The 23,262-nt window shown below is 47.7% G+C and overlaps 1 protein-coding gene across 12 annotated transcripts in view; it reads right to left on the bottom strand.

Moving 5' to 3' along the window:
- Nav2 (neuron navigator 2) overlaps positions 1-23,262 on the bottom strand; it is a 654,337-nt gene that overhangs the window by 257,683 nt on the left and 373,392 nt on the right. The window contains exon 1 of one of the 12 annotated variants that reach the window (XM_076543377.1): positions 7,039-7,204. The exons of the other annotated variants lie outside the window; for them this stretch is intronic. Within the exon in view, the coding sequence (XP_076399492.1) occupies positions 7,039-7,110 (72 nt within the window). The 5' untranslated portion in view covers positions 7,111-7,204. Of the gene's footprint in view, positions 1-7,038; positions 7,205-23,262 lie in introns of those variants that run through there. 12 annotated transcript variants of the gene reach the window in all.

Below are 23,262 nucleotides of genomic sequence, written 5' to 3' on the forward strand. Positions count from 1 at the left end.
CTTTAACAACAAACATCAATGGACCCATCTGGCAGGGCAGCCACACCTAAGGGTGGTGAGAACCCAGACACCATGCAGACCTCTTTGGCTGCTCCCAGCCTTGTTAGGCAGGAGGCTAGCTCTGGGAGGGACTGACCAATGAGACCCCAAAAAGGAGATCTAAGGAACACTAGGAGACAGCAGTGGACTCCAGCTAGGTCAGCTCACACTGGCTTCTGAGACTTCCTTCCTCATCAGGAGAGCAGGTGCAGAGCGATGCTTCCCGCTAGGGAACTTTGCAGCCACAGGCACACTTCAGCCCCTACATAGGATAGGGCCTTAGCCTTTATACACTGACTTGGGCTGAATTCTAGGCAAAATGGGCTTCCAGGAAGAATATGCCCCTTTACTTAGAAGTACCTGGAAGAGACACGTGGGAGAGGCCATCGGGGATAGGAGATAGAAGTCCCAAGCCCACCAGACCACCACTACTAGAGACGGCTCAGTGGTTAAGAGTACTTGTTGCTCTCGCAGAGGACTCAGGTTTGGTTCCCAGCTCCCACGTGGCAGCTCACAACCACCCTTAACGCCAGTTCCAGGGGACCCAGCACCCTCTTCTGGCCTGCATGGGCTCTCAGTGCATGCAGATAAAACATCCATATGCATAAAATAAAATTTTTGAGAAATTTTTACAAAGAAAGCATGCTTGCCATGTCGTGGGTTTGCAGGCCCTCTTCCTTGTAGTTGCAAGGTACACTTATGGTTCTGTCTAATGTCTGCCTCTATGCTCCTTGGCACCTAGGCCAGGCCAAGCTAGATCACGTGGTATTAAGCACCCCCCCCACACACACACATACTGAAAACCTCTAACAGCAGAATCCCCCTTTGTTCTGTGGATTTGAAGGGAAGGCTCTCTTTTTCCCTATAAGGTTGCATTACAGCTGCCTGTGGTCATGCTGTTGTCTCTCCTGATATTCCAGGGACTGAAGAGTTTGTTTCTTCCTTCAGAAACCCTGTCTTGCTATAGATGGTGGCTATTTATCCCAGTACAGCTGCTCCTTGGATTTGAAGGCCCGCTCTCCTGCACCAGAGCCCCATTTTGGAGTAATTCTGAAGGGTAATCTCAGGTAAGCTCCTTCCTAGGAAGCTGCATTTTAAGTTACTTATTTTGAGAAAAAAAAAATGAGATCGCTTTAAGTGTAAAGACATTTTTTACCTGCATGCCTGTATGCACACCCTGTGTGTATGTCCCGGTCAGAAAAATGCATTAGATCCCTTGGAACTGGAGCTGCAGATGGTTGTGAGCCACCATGTGGATTCTGGAAACTGAACCCGGGTCCTCTGCAAGCTCTTAACCACCGAGCCATCTCTCTAGCCCCTTCAGTTTAAGTTATAACATACTTTTTTGAACCGAGAGGCTTGATGCTGAGGCTTTGTGAACCTTAGGTAAATCACGACTCCATGGACCTCAGACTTCCCGTCTGTATAGTGGGATAATAGTCTTAATTACTCATAGCAACAGCTGCTTCATCTACTGGAAGGTGCCTAACACAGAACTGGGACCTTTAACTACTAGTTCCTCTTCTCAGTTGCCATCCTTCGGCCCATAAATGTCACTTGTTCCCTTCCACGTGTCCCTCAGCAGGTGTTCTCGGCTGGAACACCCTCCCAATCCCTGCACCGGGGGAAACACATCAGAGAGCAAGCCTGCCACCTTTTCTCTTCTCTCTCTAAAATCCCAGCATATCCCGTAAACAAGCCTGCAGTCCAGGGGGCCGTCTACCCCTGGAGCCTTCTGGAGCCCGGTTCCTGCAAATGCATACTCCATATATGGAGTAAAACCCCGCTCAAATCCCTCGCTGGAAAGCCGTCAGCAGCCCATTTTCAACTCCTGACAGAGAACTTTGTACTTCATTCACATGGCCAGCGGCTCGGAGCCCGGCTATCCTAAAAAGCAAATCTGCATCTGAAAGACCAGTGCACCACGGAACCCACAGGCAAACCATAGTGACTTAAGAGGGTGGGGGTAGGGTGAGGGGCTGGGGAGGCGGGGGGGGGGGGGGGGTGGGGGGGGTGGGGTGGGGGGGTGGGGGGGTGGACGTGCAAAGGGTGCAGAGGAACACTGGGGAATGCGCAGGTGTATCCGAGTGTGGGAAAAAGACATCAGTGGACTGGGGATCTGGATGAATGGGTGAGTTAGAAGACTCCGTTGCCCTTCACTTTCTAAATCTTAAAGCCCATGAAAACAAGTTATTTCATGTACCTTAAACCAGTCACAGAAGAGGTGCCTGGAAGGCGCACTTTGCTGAGAGGCACTTTTCATGCTTGCAGGACCCACCTGACCACAGATGTCAAAAGCACAGTTTAAAAAGGACAGTGACAGACGGAGGTGACTGTAAAAATTTTTTCTGAGAACTTAGGGAACTGGCTCACTTAGACATTATGCTAAAAATCATGAACGCTTACAATCAAATTACATTGTAAAGTGGTAATGAATACTCGGAACTCATCGTCTCCTAATTATTTCACCACAACTTACTGTTTCTGAAGCTCCTGGGGTAAGCAGCAGTTGCTTTTCTTCTGGCTGGGTGGGAGGATTCACCCCAAGGGAGCCCGGCAAGTGCTGCCTGCCAGGCGATTTCCCAGGAAGCCAGGTGTGGACCGTCGCGAGTGAACGCAGGTGGGAGAGGAAAGGAAGGATGAGTTATTGCTCCCCCTCCTCCCGTCCCAAGAGGGAGATTTGTTTTGTAGAAGGAAGAGCATGAATATGCAAATACAAGGGAGGAGAAACTACAAGAAAGAGTTTTGCATGAGAATTTGGGGAGGCAGGTGGGATTTTGGACTGCCAGCAGAAAGGGGAGGCTGTGTGGGTGGGGCAAAGTGGAGGGCACCCCATCAGTCAAGTCCTGTCCAATCTTCCCACTCCTGGAAAATCTTCCATGAAATCTGTGTATCTTCCCTGGGTTTCTAGGGCAAGTAGAGGATTCAGGAAGAAAAAGACAGATGTCAAGTTCTGCTTCCCAGTGTGTAAAGGGACTGGAAAGGACAAGCCAAAGCTGTGGTTAGGTTATTTCTGGTTCAGGTCCTATGATGCACTGGGTTCACAGTGAGCTTGCAACAACCCTCTGCAGCTCCACTGTGCCCGGCTCAGGGAGGAATCCCTCCTGGCTGATGCTTCTCAAGTCTCAATCTCGGAACTGGCCTCCTTTGCTCTCCCTGCCCCCTGAACTGACTGCCGCCCACTGAGGCACCCACTGCCACTCACTGCCAACTAAGTGACCTCCTCAGGTGCTCCCCATCCCCTCCGTTGGCCTTGGCTCTGTCTCTGCCTGTCCTGGGTGACCCAAACTCACCTGACCCTTGTTCCTTTCCATCAGGGCTGAGAGGTCTTAGGAGCCACAGAGTTCTCTCATTGAAGAGAATGAGTCACTCTCCCCAAGTGGCATTTACATTTCCAGCTCAGTCTGGGCTTTAGCTTTGGGAGGGTGGTTGGGAGGGTGGATGGGAGGGAGGATGTATCTATGCATTAGATCTGGAAAGCCTGCCAGGAGTAGTTTTTGTCTTGTAAAAGGGGTTTGTTGTTGTTGTTGTTTAAGTTTTTAAAATTATCTTGTGTGTTTGGATGTTCATGTTGAATGTGTGTCTGTGACCATGTGTGTGCTTGGTGTGGAAGCCAGGAAAGTGCATCGGATCCCCTGGACCTGGAGTTGCAGGGGTTGTGAGCTGCCATGTGGGTCCGGGGGGAATCAAACCCAGGTCCTCTGAAGAGCAGCCAGTGCTCTTATCTGATGAGCCACTTCTCCAGACCCGGAACTGTTTTTTAAGGAGCGCACAGACACAAGGCAAGTGTACAGAGCTGATTAAAATTTCCAACAGCCAGTCTAAACCATGTTTAGAAAAAAACCTGAGTGGTGGCTGGTGGTTTAAAGAAAGATTGATGCACCCAGACTGCTGCAGGTAAAGCAAGTCCAGAGAGATGCGGGGACACAAGGCAAAGGCAAGCTAGTAGGGCCCTCCTATGGTTGCACCCACAAAAAAGTAGGAGCTAGATTGCTCAGAGCCCAGGAATATGGTATGCATACATATGCATTATATCTAAGTATGGGCACACACACAGATTCATATCATTTTACTTCAAGTGATGTATCAACCATTAATAGCCATTCATGAAGCATTGACTTTGAGATGCTCAGGTACAGATGTTTCAGCCCCAAGGCATTTGGTTAGGAGAGCCAGCATTGTATGATGAAGTTATTCTGAAATTCACAAACTCTCAAGCATGTGTGAGTGATCTGCAGGGAATTCTATAGGTGAAGTGTGAAGTGAAACCTGGAGTCAAGTCCTGGCTTCAGCCCCTTCATACACTCAGGCCAGGTAAGTCACACACACCCTTCTGCCTCCTCCTGAAGCACAGGTACGAACAGCATTGGAAGTCAACACCTAAGCATGGCCCCTGGCAGGCGGTTAGTGAAGGACGGGCATGCCTCTCAGGAAGGCACTGCCAGACTCCAGGTCTGACGCTGTCCTAAGGGGCCCAAGCACCACATGTCACTTGTGGAAGAGAATCAGGACTTGCCTGACAGCCATACTTCTGTGCTGTGGGTGGGAAAGTTGTGTGGAAGTAACTTTAAAAACGCTGGACTGCTGGCAGTTCCCAGCAGTGACTGGCACTGCCCTACCCTAGGAACACATTCCACTCTCCTTCCCCACATGGGAGCCTCATTCCTTTCTCAGCAACTCCACAGCTAAAAGACTTGGCCTCCATAGAAGTGACCATTGTGCCTAGTGCCCTGGGCCATTCTCCAGCCAGATGTCAGAGCTCCCAGGCCTAGGAGGACGTCCCAGGTTGCTATGTTTTGTGTTTTCATAATAGGTTTTTACCAGGAAGAAGGGCTGTCCCCTACCCAGTGGACAGTGTGGCCTGGACACAAAAGGACAGTTTGCACAAGGTTACTCTTTATTCTAGAGTCCTGGAAGGAAGCCCTGATGGTGTCATCTCAAGAAGAATAATGTCGTCCTCACATCAAAGATGTGTCTGCCTCCCATCTACACGACTCACACAACCTACCCTTAGCCAGGTTGGAAGACAGAGTTGGGAAGCCTGTGTATGTCCCATGGAATATATAAGGCCACTGGTGCCAGCACAGATCAGCATCAGCACCACAGGCTAAGTCTTCTAATTTGGTCCATACACCATCACATCACAAGGGAGTTACAGAAGTCAGCTTGCTTCATTCTGATAGCCAAGACCTCAGAGAGAACTTTCTAGAAGAAACTTAAGGAAGTATGCAGTTCCTAAGAAAGGGGAAATTGACTCTTGTGCCTATCCAGGCTCAGCAGGGGATGAAAATCCCCACCCATGCACCCTAGTTGTGTTTGTCAAGGCTCAAAACACATTAATAGCCTCCTCCTTGTGAAGTCTATTTTTAAAACTCTACCTCAAAAGAAATCCATTCCACAGGGCAAGGAGTCTGGAGCTCAGGAGTTAACAAATATAACCCAAGATGACGTTTACTGCCGGGCCTACACAGCGTTAGACATTTAAAGTCAAGGAAACTTGTTCCCAGCTCCCTGGCAACCTTGTTGCTTTGATGAGTTAGCACATCAGGATGGAAAAGGGCTGGCAAGATGCCTTAGCCAGTAGAGGCACTTCCTGTGCAAGTCTGGTGATGGGAGTTCAATCCCTGGAAGACACACAGGCAGAAGAGACGCTGACTCCACGGAGGTTTTCTATGAGAAGAGGTGGGGGTGCCCCACCCCCACCCCCACTCAGCACAGCAGGTTGTCCCAAACCTGTGTCAAAGGTATCATTACACAGGGGTTTTCCCTTACATCATTCGTATTCCTGCAACACAGTGTCTGCTCACTAGGCAGACGCTGTAGGGGTTAAACATTTCACAGTCCACCATTGTAAGTCCAGATAGATACAGTAATCACTAAGCACACAGGAAGAGCACTCTTCCCCAAACAAGGCTTGCCACCTTGGGATGCTAATGCTGCCCCAGAAGTTGGACTACAGGCTCAATGGGGAGGGGGGAAGAGAAGCTTGCGGAGGAGTACACTACATTACTTCTAAAGAATAAGCTAAGGAGGAGCTCCCAGGCATGAGGCTATGAGCCTGTGACCACTCTCTCAGACCATACCAAAGTGACCACTCCGATTGTTAGATCACACTCCCATGCTTCCAGTGTCCAGGACGGCCATTAGCCCCTAGGTGACATGAATCATCTGAATGCTAAGGAGGTACTGAAGAAAAAAAGTGCACCTCGCCTCTTTGCTCTGTGAACACACACTCCCATGTGGATTCTTCACAAGTGCGAGGCTAGGTTGTCCTGGCCAGGGGCAGGAGAGGTTGTAGTACCCTTATGAAATATGCCCAGCAGAATCACAGCTGGGCAGGTGTGGTGGCGCATGCCTTTAATCCCTGCACTCAAGAGGCAGAGCCAGGAGGATCTGAGTTCGAGGCCAGCCTGGGCTACAGAGCAAGGTCCAGGACAGCCAGGGTTACACAGAGAAGCCTGGAAGGTGGGGGGGGCGGGGGGGGGGAGAGAGAGAGAGAGAGAGAGAGAGAGAGAGAGAGAGAGAGAGAGAGAGAGAGAGAGAGAGAGAGGAGGGCCAGGGTCTGAAGATGCAGGAACTCCTTCCAGCTCCCCCTCAAATTCTTCCCACAGCTGAAGCCCTCTGGACTACCCGACACTTCCAAACCTTGACACAAGCTCATCTTTCTCCCCTTTGCACCTGCTGAGGCCCCATTAAGAAGCCAGATGGAAATGGCTACACCTGCTGCCATGGCGACCCTGCTCATCTGGTCTCCGGCATCCCCTGACCACCAATAACTTCCAGACAGACCCTTCTCCATCTGCTCTAAAAATACACACCTAACCTTCCTGCCACCAGGACGTACGACACAGGAAGCAGCAGGGAGAGGGAGATCTCAGAGAACTCACAGCCTCACACAGGATGGACAATAAACCAGAACCATCTCTAAACAAAAGCTCAATTCAAACAAGCTTTACCAGCTCTCCCCAGAGCCCCTGCCAATGTCCCTCACTTGCTCACCCCTTTATAATGGTCACAGGAGTCACGACTTTGGTCCCGGGCAGGGACCCATACGTTGATGCTTATAGGCATAACTGGACCCCTGCTGGCAGGCAGTAGTGTGATCCTCAGTAGTCAGCGGCCGGTGCCCTCTCTGGGGGTGTTTAGTTCAAAGCAGTGTGGAGGCGTGTGAAGCCTCAGAGGTTAATTTTAGCTGTGGTCAGATTTCCTTACACGGGCCACCTCCTGAACAGCCGCAGCTTATGTTACCCCAACCCATGGGCGGCCTCCTGGCCCCCTGCCCTGGCTCCTCGCTGCTGCGGTTCCTGTACCTCCATTACCCCCACCGGATTCTCTTCACCCTCTAAAATAATCCAGCTCTCTGTGCTTACATTTTCTTGACACATTCAGGGGAAATACATCACGGTTTCTTTGACTGCACCAAGCAAACAAACCTGGGAAGCCCCTCCCCCTCGGCCCGGGCTTGGCAAAGACTACCTTGGAAGCTCAGGCCGAGCAAACTTCACTGAAGTCTACAGGCTTCTGGCTCCTGCATGGAGGTTTCCAAGCCCTCCCAAATCACAGGGTGCCCCCACGCCTCTCACCCTTTTGCCTAGCACCCTGTTCCTTGCCCTTCATTTCATTGCTTTCTACTGCCCACGGGGAGAAGCAGCTGCATGCTTCAATCCTGCAAAGAGAGGGAGTTCACCTTGGCTCAGTCTTCGCAGGGATTTTGATAAAGCTATGGGAGCCTTAGCATGGGTGCTGGCCCCACAGGTTTAAGCAATGGACAAAAGCAGACGCCAGGAGGAGACTCAGCAGAAGCAGGTATTTTCAGCTCTCAGACCCTGTCAAACTCCAAGACAGGGGCATGGCAGCTTGCTGACCTAGTCTGTGCTGAGTAGGATGCTGGTCTCCTTGAAATGGCTTTGTTTCAATGTAGACAAGAACATGGAAAAATTACATCAATCTAGAGTGGCCTCTTATGACCTCCACACAAATACCTTGTAGACAAAACCACTAACTTGTGATGTTTAAGATGGGCATGGAGGCCACATCCAGAACCTATACTAAGTCGGGCACAATGCAGTCTTTGCTTGCCTTAGCCCTCCTTGTAATTCTCCAGGGCACCTTTAGACCCCTCCTGCATAGACTCAGGTCCTCTTCAATTAGAGGATCAATAATGAGTAAGAAAGAGTTTCCCCAAGGTGTTATCGGTACAAGAGCAATAAAACGACAAAGAGCAAATACACAAACTAGTATCAGAGAGTCAGTGCTACGAAGGAAATGTAATAGAGAGTACAAGGTGATGAGCGAAGAGCTGACGTGGTGGGATACATTCAGGGCCCAAGAGATGGCTCAGAGGTTAAGAACAAATATTGCTTTTGCAGAAGACCTGGGTTTGGATCTTAGCACCTAAACCAGGTGGCTCACAACCACCCATAACTCCAGTTCCAGGTGGCTTACAACTGCCTTCTGGCCTCTGCAGGTAACTGCATGCATATGGTACATGTAAACTCATGCAGGTATATACACACACATACACACACACTAAAAATAAATAAATGTAAAAAGAACCCAAAAAACAGAGGGATGAAGAGATGGCTCAGTGATTAAGAGCACATGCTGTTCTTCCAGTAGATCCAGGGTTGATTCCCAGAATCCACACAGCAGCTCACAACCACTTGTAACTTCAATCCTAGGGGGTCCGATGCACCTTTCTAGGTACCAGGCACTCAAGTGGTACAGACATTCATGCGGGCAAACACATCCATGCACATTAAAAATTAAAACTTTTTTAAAAGGGGGGAAAAAGAATAGCTTCTCCATGGAGGTGACATTTGATTAACAGGAAGGAGACAACTATGCCAAGACTGGGCAGTGGTTTTTCTGGAGCCAGCAGAGCAGTGTGGCTTGACAACATGTTGGAAATGCAAAGTTTTAGCATCCCAGGCCTGCTAAATCAAGAACTCTGGGGAGGGGGTGGACACAGCCTGGATATAGACAGGTGGTTCTTAAGCACTAGTGTGTGGGAAGAGCTAAGCTGTGAGAAGAGCATTCTAGATGGAGAATTCCACAGACAACATAACTCTGCTGTCCCTGGCCACTAGCCCAGGACCTAGCATATACTAGGAATTCAATGCATTTTCTTGCCTGTCTGCCAGGCTGGAAGCCCCAGTCCTCACAAGCCCAGATAAAAATCGCCAAAAGATAATAATTGTGAAAATATGGTATTCTTAAAACTTCAGCATAGGCACCAAAAAAGGAAGAGAGAATGATGTCATTTAGAATTCCAGGTGGCCAGAGGAAAGTTCTCTTTAATATGAGAAGCTGCCAGCCGCTAACACTGACTATTCCCAATCTAATAAAACTTGGCATCTCAAAGTTGTCAATTAGATTCCCTGTAAAAGGCTAAATGTGTTGGCCTTCTGCTTCCTAGTCCTGAAACCCAATGAGAAAGGCATTAGCGTGTGGCAGCTGGGATAATCATTTAATTAATCTTTTCCACTCATGGAAGCAATCTTCCCTGGCCCAACCCAGTGACTTGTAAATCAACATCGCCTTCATTGTGATCAGGAAAGACAGAACAAACACCTACCCTCCCCAGGCCAAATTGGAGCCAATTTCCTGATGGGGCCAGAGTGACACTTTAAATGGGTGCTGCCGTCTCTGCCCCCTGGCCTCCACCAGCGCCACCCACATGTCTCCACCCAACGTAAAGAGCAGAAAGAGAGAAACTTCCGAAGGACCCCTAAAACACAAAGGACATGGATTCTGAGGCCAGCCAGTCTCAATTAAAAGTGTTGGGATGAATGACATCTTGCAAGCAATTAAAAAAAAATTGGTGTGTAGGAAGAATTAGAAATATCATTTATTTTCTCCTCTTCTTCCTCTTGATTGCTGTGTGTAATTCTACTCAGTCAAGAAATACTTATTTATTCATTAGATGCTTGCTTTTCACCTTCACTGGGGACAGGATGATATGCAAAGGTGACAGGCAGCTTGTTGTTTTGAGGGAGTGACAGATATTAAACAGGGAGGTCAAACATGGAAATTATAGAAAGACGTTCAAGGACAATCTTGACAAAGACTATGAATGTGAAGTACTTAGTGCCATGAGAGCCTATGCTGGGAGACCTGGACCTGTCTAGAACTTTCTAAAATTCAGACTTCCAAGCCCCAGGGGGCCTCTGCATCAAATTCAGGGGTACTGATAAGCCTCATAGGATGTTACCATCACAGAGTGGGAGGCTACCAGCACACAGAGGTAGAAGCTGGGGGACCTGTGAGGCAATGGGTTAGAGCTGGAGACATAAAACTATAAAATAAATTTCTAAACTAAACCATAGTAGAGTTTGTTAGTAAGAACTGCATAGTATATCACTATAAGTTAATGTTTATTTAATACAGATATTTATAGATATATGTCTTTACCCAGGGAAGACACACACACACACACATACACACACACACACACACACACACACACACACACACACACACACGTCCTTGTCTGTCACCTCAAGGGATCTAAACACAGTGACATCCCAGTAGCAACATGTGTCTATTTTAGCACCCAGACTTTGGTTTCTAACACCATGCTCTGAGAGAGGGAATCAGAACTTCTTGCAAATTTTGGATGATTTCCCACACTGGGACAAGATATTTTCATAAAAAGCTCGGGTTTGTTTTAACCCCCAAAGGTAACACTGTTATCTCCACCCCAAAACACAGAGAAGGGTCATATCATGCCACAGGGGTCAGAAGTCAGATGAGCAAGCTCATAATGGTTAGAGCTAGCCCGATCAGCACACCTCCTAGAAGAAGAAAGCAGCATGAGATTATAAAGTACAGTAAGAAATGAATAGTCAAGGGTTCATACTATGTCAAGGGTTACAAATGGGTAAACAAATAAATGGGAACAGGAAAACACCTCATGTAAGAAGAATTCCAAATTAGTGGAAATCAGCATTCTTTGTCAAGGATGAATGTGGGCTACACAGAGTATGACATGGGAAAGAAGACAAAGAGAACCTTCTATGGGAAATATCAAAATACCACCTAGCCAGGTGATCCAGGCCAGCACAGGCACCAAGTCAAGATAACAGAATGTCCCCCACTCTGTGAGAACATAGGGCACTTTGATTGAGGCTTTCTTATCCCAAACCCATGACCTTCATCTAACTATGAGAAAATCTAGTATATCCGAGTTGACAGTTGGCAGGAGATGGCACTCTACAGCAGTGGTTCTCAACATGTGGGGCATGAAAACCCTTTGGAGGGCGAATGACCCGTTCACAAGGGTACCTAAGACCACTGGAAAACACAGATGTTTACATTAAGATTCATGACAATAGCAAAATTACAGGTATGAAGTAGCGACTGACAAAAATAATTTTATGGTTGGGGTCACCATAACATGAGGAGCTGTATTAAAGGGTCACAGCACTAGAAAGGCTGAGAACCACTGCTCTACAGAATATCTGGTGGGGGGGTATGGGGTGGTGGTGAATGCCTCCAATCCCAGCATTCACTCCAAAGGTGGAGACAAGAGGATCAGGAGTCAACACCAGCCTGAGCTACATGAGATCCTACATAAGAATCAAACAAACTAAACTAAAAAAAAAAAAAAAACCCAAAAACAAAAAAACCATAATATTCTTAAACATTATCAAGGTTATCAAATCCAAAAGAAGTCTAAGTAACTGCCAAAGCCCAAAAGAGCCTAAGAACACCTAGCTACTAAATTTAACATGGTATCCCAGGAGAGAGTCCTGAGTAGACAAAGGGCATTAGATTAGAACCAGGAAAATTATTTTTTTAAAAAAGTGTAATGTACTATTAATTTGTAAGGTCTATATCATGTTCTGTTTTCTGTTCCATATTCACAACCATTCTATAGAGGTAAATCTATTCTTTTTAACTATGTGTGTGAGTGGAGTTGTGGGGGTGTGCACATGTGAATATAGGTGCCTGTGGAGGCCAGAAGAGGGCGTCAGATCCTATGAAGCTGGAGTTATTGGTAGTTGTGGGCCACCTGATAAGGATACTGGGAGCCAAACTCACATCCTCTGCAAGAGCTGTAAACATTCATAACTGGCCAAGCCACCACTCCAGCCCCCCCAAATCTATTCTTACAAGTTAATTTAGCTCTGCATGGTAGTCCATGCCTTAAATTTCAGCACTCAAGAGAAGCTGAAATAGGACCGACTGAAATTCGAAGTCCATCTGGTTTGCAAAGTGAGTTCCAGCAGTCGGGGCTGCACAGTAATACTATGTCTCAAAATCATAACAACAACAATAAAATGGCAACAAAGGCTGGGCAGTGGTGGCACATGCTTTTAATCCCAGAACTCAGGAGGCAGAGACAGGTGGATCTCTGTGAGTTCCAGGCCACTCTGGTGTAGAGAGTGAGTTCCAAGGCAGGTTCCAAAGCTACAGAGAACCTCTGTCTCAAAAATCCATTACAGAGAAAAATAGCAACAAAAAAGCTAAATCTATTCTTAAACTAAAATGTGGCCTGGGTATGGTGGTGCATGCCTGTAATCCCAGAACTCAGGCAGCTGAGGAATACTACTGCAAGTTGAGATCTGAGCTATACAGCGAGATTCTATTTCAAACTAACAAGCAAGCAAAACAAAACAACAACAAAAAGGTTAAAAAAAAAAACTTCAAAGTTCCATATTGGCTATGATGTACAGTCAGATTTGAAACCTAGTTCTTCATTAGCAAGATTAGCAAAGGGATTTAGTTATTTCAAGGTGCAGTGCTAGCTGGGTGTCTGATTTGAGATCACAGGGTTTCAGAAAAGCCTCATGTTAGTATACACACAAACACACAATGTGCATGAGTCTATGCAAACAGGTTTACACCCCCTGGTCATTATGTACCAGAGACTCCACCCACAGGGGTGAATTTCCCAGAATGCTCATTAGTAACTGTTCAGGAAGATAAAAAGAAACTAACAAAAAAGAAGCCATTCAGAACTCCAGGTTTAACTTTGATCCATTCAAAAGGGCCATGAAAGAACTATTTGTGCCCGAAGAATAAGTATGGGGAATCTCCCAGTTAACAGCCCTGAACCTGAAATTCAAAAGATTTTATTTGTTCTTAGGTCAAGAATCTGCATTTAGTTCTTTCTCACCTTTAAAAGACAGAAATCAAGATGTCTGGAATTCCCTAACATTTACCAGGCCACAACTCAATGCTAGACATTGGAATGAAAAATGTATACTGCCAGACACAAGAACCTAGGGATATCTGTGCTGTGAAAGTCACTGAAATGAGTGAACCATCCAACAGCCCATTGTCTAAAGATTTAAAGATTCCCCATATAAAGACCCCACCCCCCTCTAACCATATAAGCTTTGTATGGAAGGAGGAAACAGCCAGTCTTACCAACACCAGGAGGCAGCACTTCATTCTCTGGGCTATGCCAACTCTTAACAGGCAATTGGAAGACGATTATTTTTTAAATCCCTGCCGTATCTTTGTTTTCCATTAAGGTGGGGGCTCTTTCTACAAATTGCTTTCGCCAAAGATAACAAAATCACATCTCTTTTCTTGCTTCATAAACAAAAGAAAAGATAATAAAGTGGCAAATTAATTTCCCCCGACATGATAAAACTAATGAAATCATCTCGTGTGGGCCATCTGCTTCGTGGCTGCAAACTGAACTGCGTCTTCTGCTGCCGGGTAACTTGCTTGATTCAGTTAGCGTTCCTACTCTGCTTTTGTTCTAGTTCTCAATGGGACCATCTCCCTGGTGACTTCCAGACAAGGGAGTTGCTCAGCCGGAGGAGGGTGACACATGGGATGGTGATGCCGCCCCTCTCCAGCTGGCTGTCCACCGGTGAATAAAGTCTGCAGGAGGGCAGCTAAGATAGCTGGACCTTTAGCAGAACTGAACTGCATGATGGGTACTGTGGAGCACTTCCTAGATGCCACCCACTAAAGCAGGTGTACGCATTTGTCATGTCTCACCCTCCCGATCTTAGAGTTAGTTTCTGTGACTGGTCTTGTCTGGCTTACAGGGACTCTGAAGTTCAGTTTGGCATCTACCAAGGGTCCCTATTCTATGCCAGCGCCATACTGTCTGGCTCGGCAACCATCGGCCACTATGAAAGAAACTCAGCATCCCAGAGTGGGTGTGTCTGAGTGTTGGCTTAAACCTGAAGCACCCATACAACTTGTATCACTGACTGAAGAATGGGGCAAAGGGGCAAACCAGCATTCCACAAACACAGGAGGGAGAATCCCACAGCTTTTTCCTGCCCTCACAAGTGCAATAGAGGCACGGAAAGAGGTAGGAGTGTGGGAAGGGCCGTCTCGCTGCAGAACACTGGGTTGCCCTCACACCCTTTGCCCACTGACAGCTGAGAGCAATGTTCTTGTACTCAGAGATGCTGTGTGCTAGGGGCTGACTCCTGTCCCGAGCATCTGGAGGGAGATAGAGTACCATGGCTGATGGCTTCAGGGGTAATGCCAGGATACTCTGACAGGATGCAATTGGCTAATGCCCTCACGGTGGGATAGGGGGGAAAGTTTGTCTGTAGAGAGAGATGAGCTGGGCTACATCAAGAGAAATAGCTGGCTTCCGGTAGAGCAGAAAACCAGCTCTAGTGAGCATAATCCAAGGACATGCCTTTCTCTCTCTGCAGCCCCCATGGGGACAGGGGGAGAAGGCTCACTGCTCCCATCTTCCTTCCCTCTGCAGGTTCTGACCCTAGTTCCAGGGAAGGATATTCTAGCCAATGAACGAAGAGAAAAGTCATCGGACTGCTGCTAGAGCCTTCATCCCACAGCAGGCACAGCCTGTGGGCTTGTGCGCCACCCCATACTACCCTTGGGACTTCCTGGTCCCCATTCTCCTTCCCCTTGCACATCAGATGCCTCAGCCCAAGCTGGAAGCGTGAGGTCATTGGTAAGGTTTAGATGACCCAGCCATCTGCTTTTCCTTTCTAAAGTTCCCTAGAGAATGCAGATGGGCGGCAACGTCAGTTACCAATCTCATTCTACATAGAGACATTGGCTAATTATCTCTGGAAGAAGAAAAAAGGTCCATTTCAGTGGCATCAGAGCCACTTGCCCCAGGGATCCCACTGCCTCTACCCCCCTGGCCTAGAATTAGAAGTGAGCACGTCACCGCTGACCCGGCTTTTTTATGTGAGTGCTGTTACCAACCGAGCTACCGTCCCAGCCTTGGTGCTTCCTTTTTCCTTATTCTTATTTCAGACAGGATCTCCTGTAACCCAGGATGGCCTCAGATTCACCACATAGCCAAGGATGACCTTGATCCTCCTGTCTCCATTTCCAGAGTGCTGGGATTACAGATGTGCACTACCACATCTGGTTAGGTGGCACTGGGCACCACACTAAGGTCTTCACAAATGCGAGGCAAGCTCTCTACTAACTAAGCTATAGTCCCAACCCCACTGGTATTTCTTAATATCAAACAAACAACATTGTTACAGGGTGAATGAGTCAGTATGGTTCAAGGGTGTCCCATCAAAGAGGATCTAAGCTCCCTTCCACTCCCCTTCCTTCCTCTCTCCTACTCTATTTACCTTCTCTTTCTATCTTTTAGACAAGGTCTGACTGTGTTGCCCAAGCTGAGTGTACCATGTAGCCCAGGCTAGCCTCCATTCCTTGAACCTCTAGCCTTAACCTCCCAAGTGCTGAGATTTGCTACCACATATGGTTTAAATATTGTTTTTTCTTAACCTGTGAAGTATCAGCAGCATCAACATAAGGACGCTGAAATAACACCCCCACTCCCTCCCCAGAAATAAACCTCCCCTTTGAAATAAGATAAATGAAATTCAGAGATGGTCCAAGAGTGAAGAAGAAACAAGGAAGGTCTTACATCGAGTTCTCAACTGCACACCTTCCTCCTCTGAGGCAACATGGAAGGGAGAGAGCAAGGGGTCCTCTCTCTCTGGCCTCAGGCCTGATCATGTTGCACATTTTAAATAGAGGAAGTGCAGGTACCAGAGACGAAAGGGATGTGATAACAGAGGAAGTGTCTGGTGCAGGACTATTTCCTGCTTAGACTGTCAATGTTGAGGCTGCTAAAAACCATTATCACTTATGATGTAACACATCTTACCAAAGAAGAATATCTGGTAGATGAAAAGTCTCCTGGAAGGACTCAGTCATCTATAAAATGCATTGGGCTACAGGGCCACAAAGAATGTGGCCCGGCATTTTATTTATTGTCATAGATGGAAATGGAAAAGAAATTCTGAAGATGGGACAATGCAGCTCCTAACACAGGAGGTTGGCATGGACAAGCTGTTAAACATTGCATGTTCCATCAATGAATTAATGCCAAGTGACTAAACTGTCATCAGGCAAAATAAATAAATAAAAACCTCTAAGGTGGCCTTCCAGGTCCAGACATCAGACACGCATGGTTTCACGGAAATTACCCAGGCTTTGATTCCCGGCAGAACTCAGGCTGACTTCTGCCTCTGTCACTTAACCGGGTGAGTCTAGGCAAAGGGGTTAACCTTTTGACCCTCGGTGTTCCCCTGTGTGAGGAGGAGCTAGGCAGACCCTAGTTCAGAGAGCTGTCGGGGGTCTGGGGGTCCATTCAGTGACACTCAAGCGACTGGACTACACAGCTACCCAGTGTAGCTACCTAGTGAGGAACTGAGATAAACATGGCAGATAGTTCAAATAAATGGAAAGAGACAGCCAGATAAGACAAGGGGGCTCCCAGCCCATGAAACTTTAATGACAGTGACAATTCAGGTTTGGCTCTGGTCAATAGGAACCATAAATAGCTGTTGCCTAATGGCCATGTCCTCTTGAAAATGGGTTATTCGTCTGAGTCCATCTCCCAGAGGACAGCTGCAAATACCACCAATCCTGGCACTAGGCAACAGCCTTATTTATAGCCAAGGGAGAGATTCCAAAGATAGAAGAGGCCATGGAGGCTGAACCCCCATCCCCAAGCTCCCATATTCCTAGAACATGGAGTGTTGAGGCTGGAAAGTCAGTCTTAAAGGAATGACTGAGACAAGGGAAGCATGGTACGTGAAAACAGGAACTACTAGAGAGTGGGTAGAACTACATGTGCCTTGCTTCCTGGACTCAGCCGCCAGCCCTCACCAAGACTGCCCCAACTCTGGGCTGAAATGGAACCTGGGAAATTGAATATGTATCCAGATTCCAATGAAGTTCAGAAAGTCTTCTGGGGACCACACCTGCCATGAGAGCATTTCCAAGCTCCTGTACATGTGAGTCCCAGCTCTTGACTTGTTCAAGACCCACACTGTTAGCAAGTGCCCTGATCTTCTCCTGCTCCTTCCCTCCTCATTAGCTCAGTGAGGTGTCTGCAGTTCCTCAGAGAGTGGCCTCTTCCAGCCCCCTGGCACCAACTTCTATGACTGGAATGCACAGGCCTCACAAATTAGAGGTCATCTGGGTTTCTCAAAGAGACCTAGATTAAAACAGTACTCCTTTGCCCCACCAAAAAAATAATCCTGTACTTTTCATCAAAATATTCATATTTCTTGACTCTTATTGTACCCGTTAAGGTCTCTGAGGTTAAGATCCACAGTCACTATTGCTATTAGTTTCTTAGAAATTGTCTCCACAAGTAACAGTAAGTACTGGATGGATGGGTAGATGGAAGGATGGATAGATGGATGGATGGAAGGAAGGAAGGAAGGAAGGAAGGAAGGAAGGAAGGAAGGAAGGAAGGAAGGAAGGAAGGACTGAAGGACAAAAAGGAAGAATGGATGATGAATCAAAAAGAAACCAGCCAGGGGAAAAACTATCCACTCTGTTATCTGTTGTTCAACACAGCTGATAATGGACTGCCCTGGCTACCACAGCACTCTGTTTTATATTGTACCCTCCTGACCACCACCTGCAGATCTGATCCCTGATAACTGACCTCAGGATAAAATCAACCTTGCACTTCAAAAGGGTGAAACAAGATCATCTTTTGTTGATGTTTCATCAAGAATTATGTTGTCTTGTAAGAGAGGCATGGGAACCATGGCTACCATTGCACCACAGTGGGCAAGAGGGATGGCTTCCTGAGTGCCCATGGAAGATTCCAAGAGTATAACTGGGCATGTGTTGGGGAGACCACAAATGAAAATGACTACTTTTTTCATTGTAATTGTCTTCTTTGGTGAAGTTGTATGAAACTAGATGAATAAACTAGACTGTAAGTTTTCAATCAGAGGAAGCTACAGATCAGTAGAGACAGAGAGGAGGCATGCCCTCCCCTAATTGAAAGAAGCCTGGCTCCTCCCACTCTGACCCAATAAGCACACTTGAATTTAGGATGTGGCTAGGAAAAGTCACCAAGCCAACTGGCTATGGACCACATTACATCCACCACCACCTCAGCCTTAATCCTAGTGCACCCCCATGTTTCCCTTCACCCTGGCCAAACATTCCTAAACAAGGCCCATGTTTTTTTGGCCATTTCCCAATCCTTTAAGCCACAAATTGGGCAAGGCAGAGAAAGCGCATGCCAAACCAGTTGGGCTGCTGTTATTTTTCACTTGGCTCCTTCATGCTTGCAGGTAGAACTGGTTCTGTTGTTCAGAGAGTTTCTCCACTGCCAAGCAGGAGAGTGAGAGCCTTCTCAGCCCCAGTGTTATCCTTCACTTGTGGGAGAGTGGCCTCCTGTGTGTCTGGCCACTCCCAGCATGCTCCGGAACTCTGATCGATTTAGGTTTACCACATGTGGCACCTCAGGGAAACTTCACGGTATCCTGTGAGGAAAAGACCACTGTCCCATTTCACAGCGAGGACACTGGTACTCGGGATAAATAAGTGACTTATAAACCACAAAGGAGGACCCATACTCATACATGTAGTCATCATGAAGCTTTGCTCCCACCAGCATAGCAGAGAGCCTGGAAGAGCTTTACATGGTTCATCTTTCTCTTGGCCCGTACCCTGGTCCTAGACAGGGCAGGCCTCGGCTGCCTCGGCTAACCGGGGAGCTGGCACTTGCCAGGAGGCAGTTCCTGCTCTGCTCGTACCCTCAAGGTCAATGCTGCACACATTGCAATCAGAGGCTGCATCTGAGTTCAGCAGATGCCCAGTGAACCTGTTCTATAGTTTTGATGTATGACACCAGCATAATCTGCCCACCTGGGAATAGTTTGGTGCCAAGAATGAGCAGAAGGGAAAGCCCTGCAGCAGTATTGACCTTGGCAATCTCCCGCCACAGTAACTCCCTGGAGGAGCTTTAATGAAATCTTGTGAGTGAAGAGAAGTGTCTGCATTGCTGGAGGAAAAAGAGCCCAGTGCATGGGGGCACGGTGAGCCTTGAGAGCGATGGCCTGTCTCTGTGATCTAAAGAGCTGCTTATAGCAGACAGGAAGCCCCTGGCCACATCTGTCTGTGCTCTCCAGTTAGGGTTAATGGAGTCTCAGGATGGGGAGACATCCTAAATTTATGCCTTTGAGGCTTCTCTTGAAGCCTGGTTTGTGTGGCAAAGATTCTGCCAGTGGCCTGTCCCCAGTAACGGTGCCTTGTCGCCCAAAGCCGTTTCTCAGGAGGAACAAACACTGCTCCGTCCTGCTCCTACCCAGCATCACTATGATGAGGTCTAACTGCTTTGTTGGGCTTTCTGAATTCATCATTCATAAGAAGCCAAGATGAACACCATCTTTTTTAAAAGATGTGGCAACAGAAGGCCAGTCCACTGACCACAGGGTCAGAGGAGGCCTCGCAATGACGTAAGTCTCTGTGCCAGTGTGGCAAAATGTGCTAGGTGACCTTTCCCATATGACGACCATCACAGCACCTCTCTGAACCCAGGATCAGAAAGCCCTGGAGCTCGGAAGGGGCTTCTCAAGCCCCCAGACCCAGTGCTGCCATTTTTTTTTATTTTGTCATAGAATCCCGAGCCTGAGCTCCATGCCAAGTTCTCCCAAGCATGAAGAATCTTGCTAGTGCATAAGCTGCCTGATGCTCCTGCTGGTCAGCTTCCTCCTGTTGACTTGAGTTTGGATCTCAGTGTACTGGTGGCAAGCTGCCTCTGTCATGAGTCCATATCAGCCTGTGGTACAGGCACTTCACAGGCATTTCAGGAGCCTGTGAAGACCCCTGTGCCTCCAATAGAGAGTGATGTTGGATAAGGCTGAAGGTTGTTTTGCTTTATTTATCTATTCATTTGTTCATTCATTCATTCATTCATTCATTCATTCACTCACTTATTGATTGAAGCAGAGTCCCACTATGTAGTCCAGGTTGGTTCTGAACTCTGAACCCTCTTGCCTCTGCTTCCCAAGTGCTAGGATTTCAGGTGTGCTCCCCAATGCCTGACTCTGAAGGCAATGGCTAAAACAAAAGCAAGAACCCTCAGTTCTCATCACAATCACCACTCTATCTTCAGAAGGTGGGCATAAGCCAGCAGCTCCCCCACATCCTCCTATAGTGGTCTCCAATGTGGCTACCCTGCCACTTGACACATGGGACTCGGAGGTCCCTGTGTTGAACTTGTGTTTTCACGGATGGAGTCCCAAACTGCCCCACAAGACCAAGAAGTCGAAGATCCTGGCCAGCCACCCAGGGTCTGTCTGGGGAAGGGAAAAGCCTTAGAGGGGGATCAGGAAAAGCAAAGCAGAAGGAAGGCCATAAAGATGAAGGTTTTGACATGCAGTAGCGTGTGTGTTGGGGGGTGCACAGCCAAAGAGGAGGCTCAAGTGAGACAGCACTATGCCCATCCCCACATAGCAAAGAAAGACACCCCATGGCTGGCCCACTGAGAGCAGGGGGGAGAAGCGCCAGCCTGCTGGCTTCAGCCAAGAGAGGCTACATTGTCACAGGCTGCCTCAGTGCTCACCATACTCCACTCACCACCCTGAGATGCAGCTTACTGTTGCCAAACTGGTTGGGCTAAGTCACAGACAGTACAAAGGACCTGTCTGGCTGCCATATCCCTGATCAAAGCTGACTCATTTCAAAGGCAAACTGTCAGCAGTTGGGAAGATTGTGATCAGACAGAAAAATAAACTATCGGGTTACTTCAGGGGTTAAAAACAAAACCTCCCCATAAACAAAGTCATCTTTTGTGCTCTGAAATGTTCCATCCTAATAACCCATGAAGAAAATTATCAGACATTAATTAAAGTACACGCTTGGGTTCTGGGGTAAGGCCCTAATGCTCATTTGGCTCACGTCGTCTCCTATGGGGAAATTTTCTGAAGCTGGGAGCTTAAGAACAGACTGGGGTCCCAGGTGTTCAGACAGTCCTACTTTGTTCTATACTCACCCATGATGCAATCGTGGCACATGGGGATCACAACACACACACACACACACACACACACACACACACACACACACACACAGAGAGAGAGAGAGAGAGAGAGAGAGAGAGAGAGAGAGAGAGAGAGAGAGAGAGAAACATACAAACACAGATACATATACAAAGACACACACACGCATAGACACATACATATACACACAGAGAAACAAGTGTGTGCGCGCGCACACACACACATACACGTTCTCTCTCTCCACTTCCCTCTTTCTTTTAAAGGACACAGCATGGCAAAGCTATCAGCCACAGTTTCACTAAGCTCACATTTCAGGACAAGTTGGTTTCAGATCTGGATTCTCAGAGTGAAACAATTTGGTTGAGAGTAGATTTTCCAGGCAGGTCTCCGGGCATCTACCTAGCAATGGGAAGAATTGATCCACATGATGTGTTAGAGACAATGGGAGTCATTCCTGCTCCTCAAATCCTGGACACCTGAGAACTCAATGGGGCCTGTAGATGTGCACAGAATGGGGGCAACCTTGCCTGAGCTCCTGGAGGCCAGCTGGGGTTCCTCTCTCTTCTTCAGTGAGATTGTGGGCTCTCTCCCCAGGAGCTCAAATGTCCACAGGACCAACCACACCCAAGGCTGGCCAGAGGTAGCCCCTGTCAGATTCTCTACACTGAACTGCCAGTGAGGAGGGGGCGGCACCCTGGGATAAGAACTGTCTGTCATCTAGCTGGGGAGAGAACAGAAGCTCGGTGAGGAGGGCACATGGGGTGACTTGGAGAAACACGGAAGCCATGACTAACGTTAAAGTTGCCTCCGTCCAAGTGCATCCACTCACTACAATGTCAGTGGTTTCCTCCGGCTCCAAGAAGCTGCAAGATATGCCACCCTATGCTACATTGAGGCCCTGGGCTGAAACTTGTAGGCTAAAACACTGTCTCCATCCAGTCAGTCTTGAGAAAAGAAATGTTCCAGTCACTGAAAGCCACTTGAGTCCACTCAAAGCACAGTCTAGTAGGAGACCAAGAAAGGAAGGCAAGGCATTCAGAAAGCCAGTTGCTCCAACCATGGTCACTACACTTGGGACTCGATGACCTCCCTCTTAATGTGTTAAGTTTGCGGATGCTCTGTGGGAAAAGCTGTCAGAGGCGGGCGGCAGGCTTTCTGAGCTCCAAAAGCATCTCCCTGAGGTAGCATTCTCTCCTCAGTTGGCCAGGCAGGAGTCCTGGACAGGTGCAGGCCAGCTCCCACGTTTACCAGACTTATCACACAGAGCAACTAGTGCCAAGTCACAGGCTAAAAGTATCCACAGGAAGAGCTACTGTATGTTTCTCTCTGTTCACTGGGGTGGTGGCTGCTCACCAGTGTGGACAGTGGGGACATCAGGTGTTTGTAGAATTAACTCAGTGAAGAACTATGCCCTCTCATGGTCCCCTCCCTCTTCTCGCCTTCTCAAATCCCATCAATGACCTATGCTGCTAGTCTTCCGCCTGTGACCTGGAGTCTCCTTGGGTCACTAAGGTAAAGCAACAGGGTCTCTGGGAATTCTCTCAGACACAATAATGCTGATAACCAACCAGAGGAGGAGAATGATGGGCACATGTGTCACAGGGCCAGTCTCCAGGAAGTGCTAATGTGCTTCCATGCCAACCCTGCTTAAACCCTTGCAATGAGATCCTGCAGAGCACAGCATCGAGTGGACAGAATGGTGCTAGAGGGGTTAAAACAGCTCAGTTAGGCAAGTCCAGCAACTCAGAGCTGGAGTTCTGAGGATTTCTGCCTCCAAGAGTCCATACATTAACCAACACAGAGTCAGACATGCTTGGAAATCTATAGGCTTTGATGCCAGTTAGAGATTTATAAGTCTCCTCCATCATCTGCCTTGCAGTTTTAGGCAAGGTGCCCTCTGGGAACCTTGGTTTTTTTTTTTTTTTTTTTTTTTTTTTTGTTTGTTTGTTTGTTTGTTTGTTTGTTTTTGTCTGTAAAATGGATA

This window comes from Peromyscus maniculatus, chromosome 1 (genome assembly GCF_049852395.1).
Source record: "Peromyscus maniculatus bairdii isolate BWxNUB_F1_BW_parent chromosome 1, HU_Pman_BW_mat_3.1, whole genome shotgun sequence".
In the NCBI taxonomy this organism is placed as follows: Eukaryota; Metazoa; Chordata; class Mammalia; order Rodentia; family Cricetidae; genus Peromyscus; species Peromyscus maniculatus.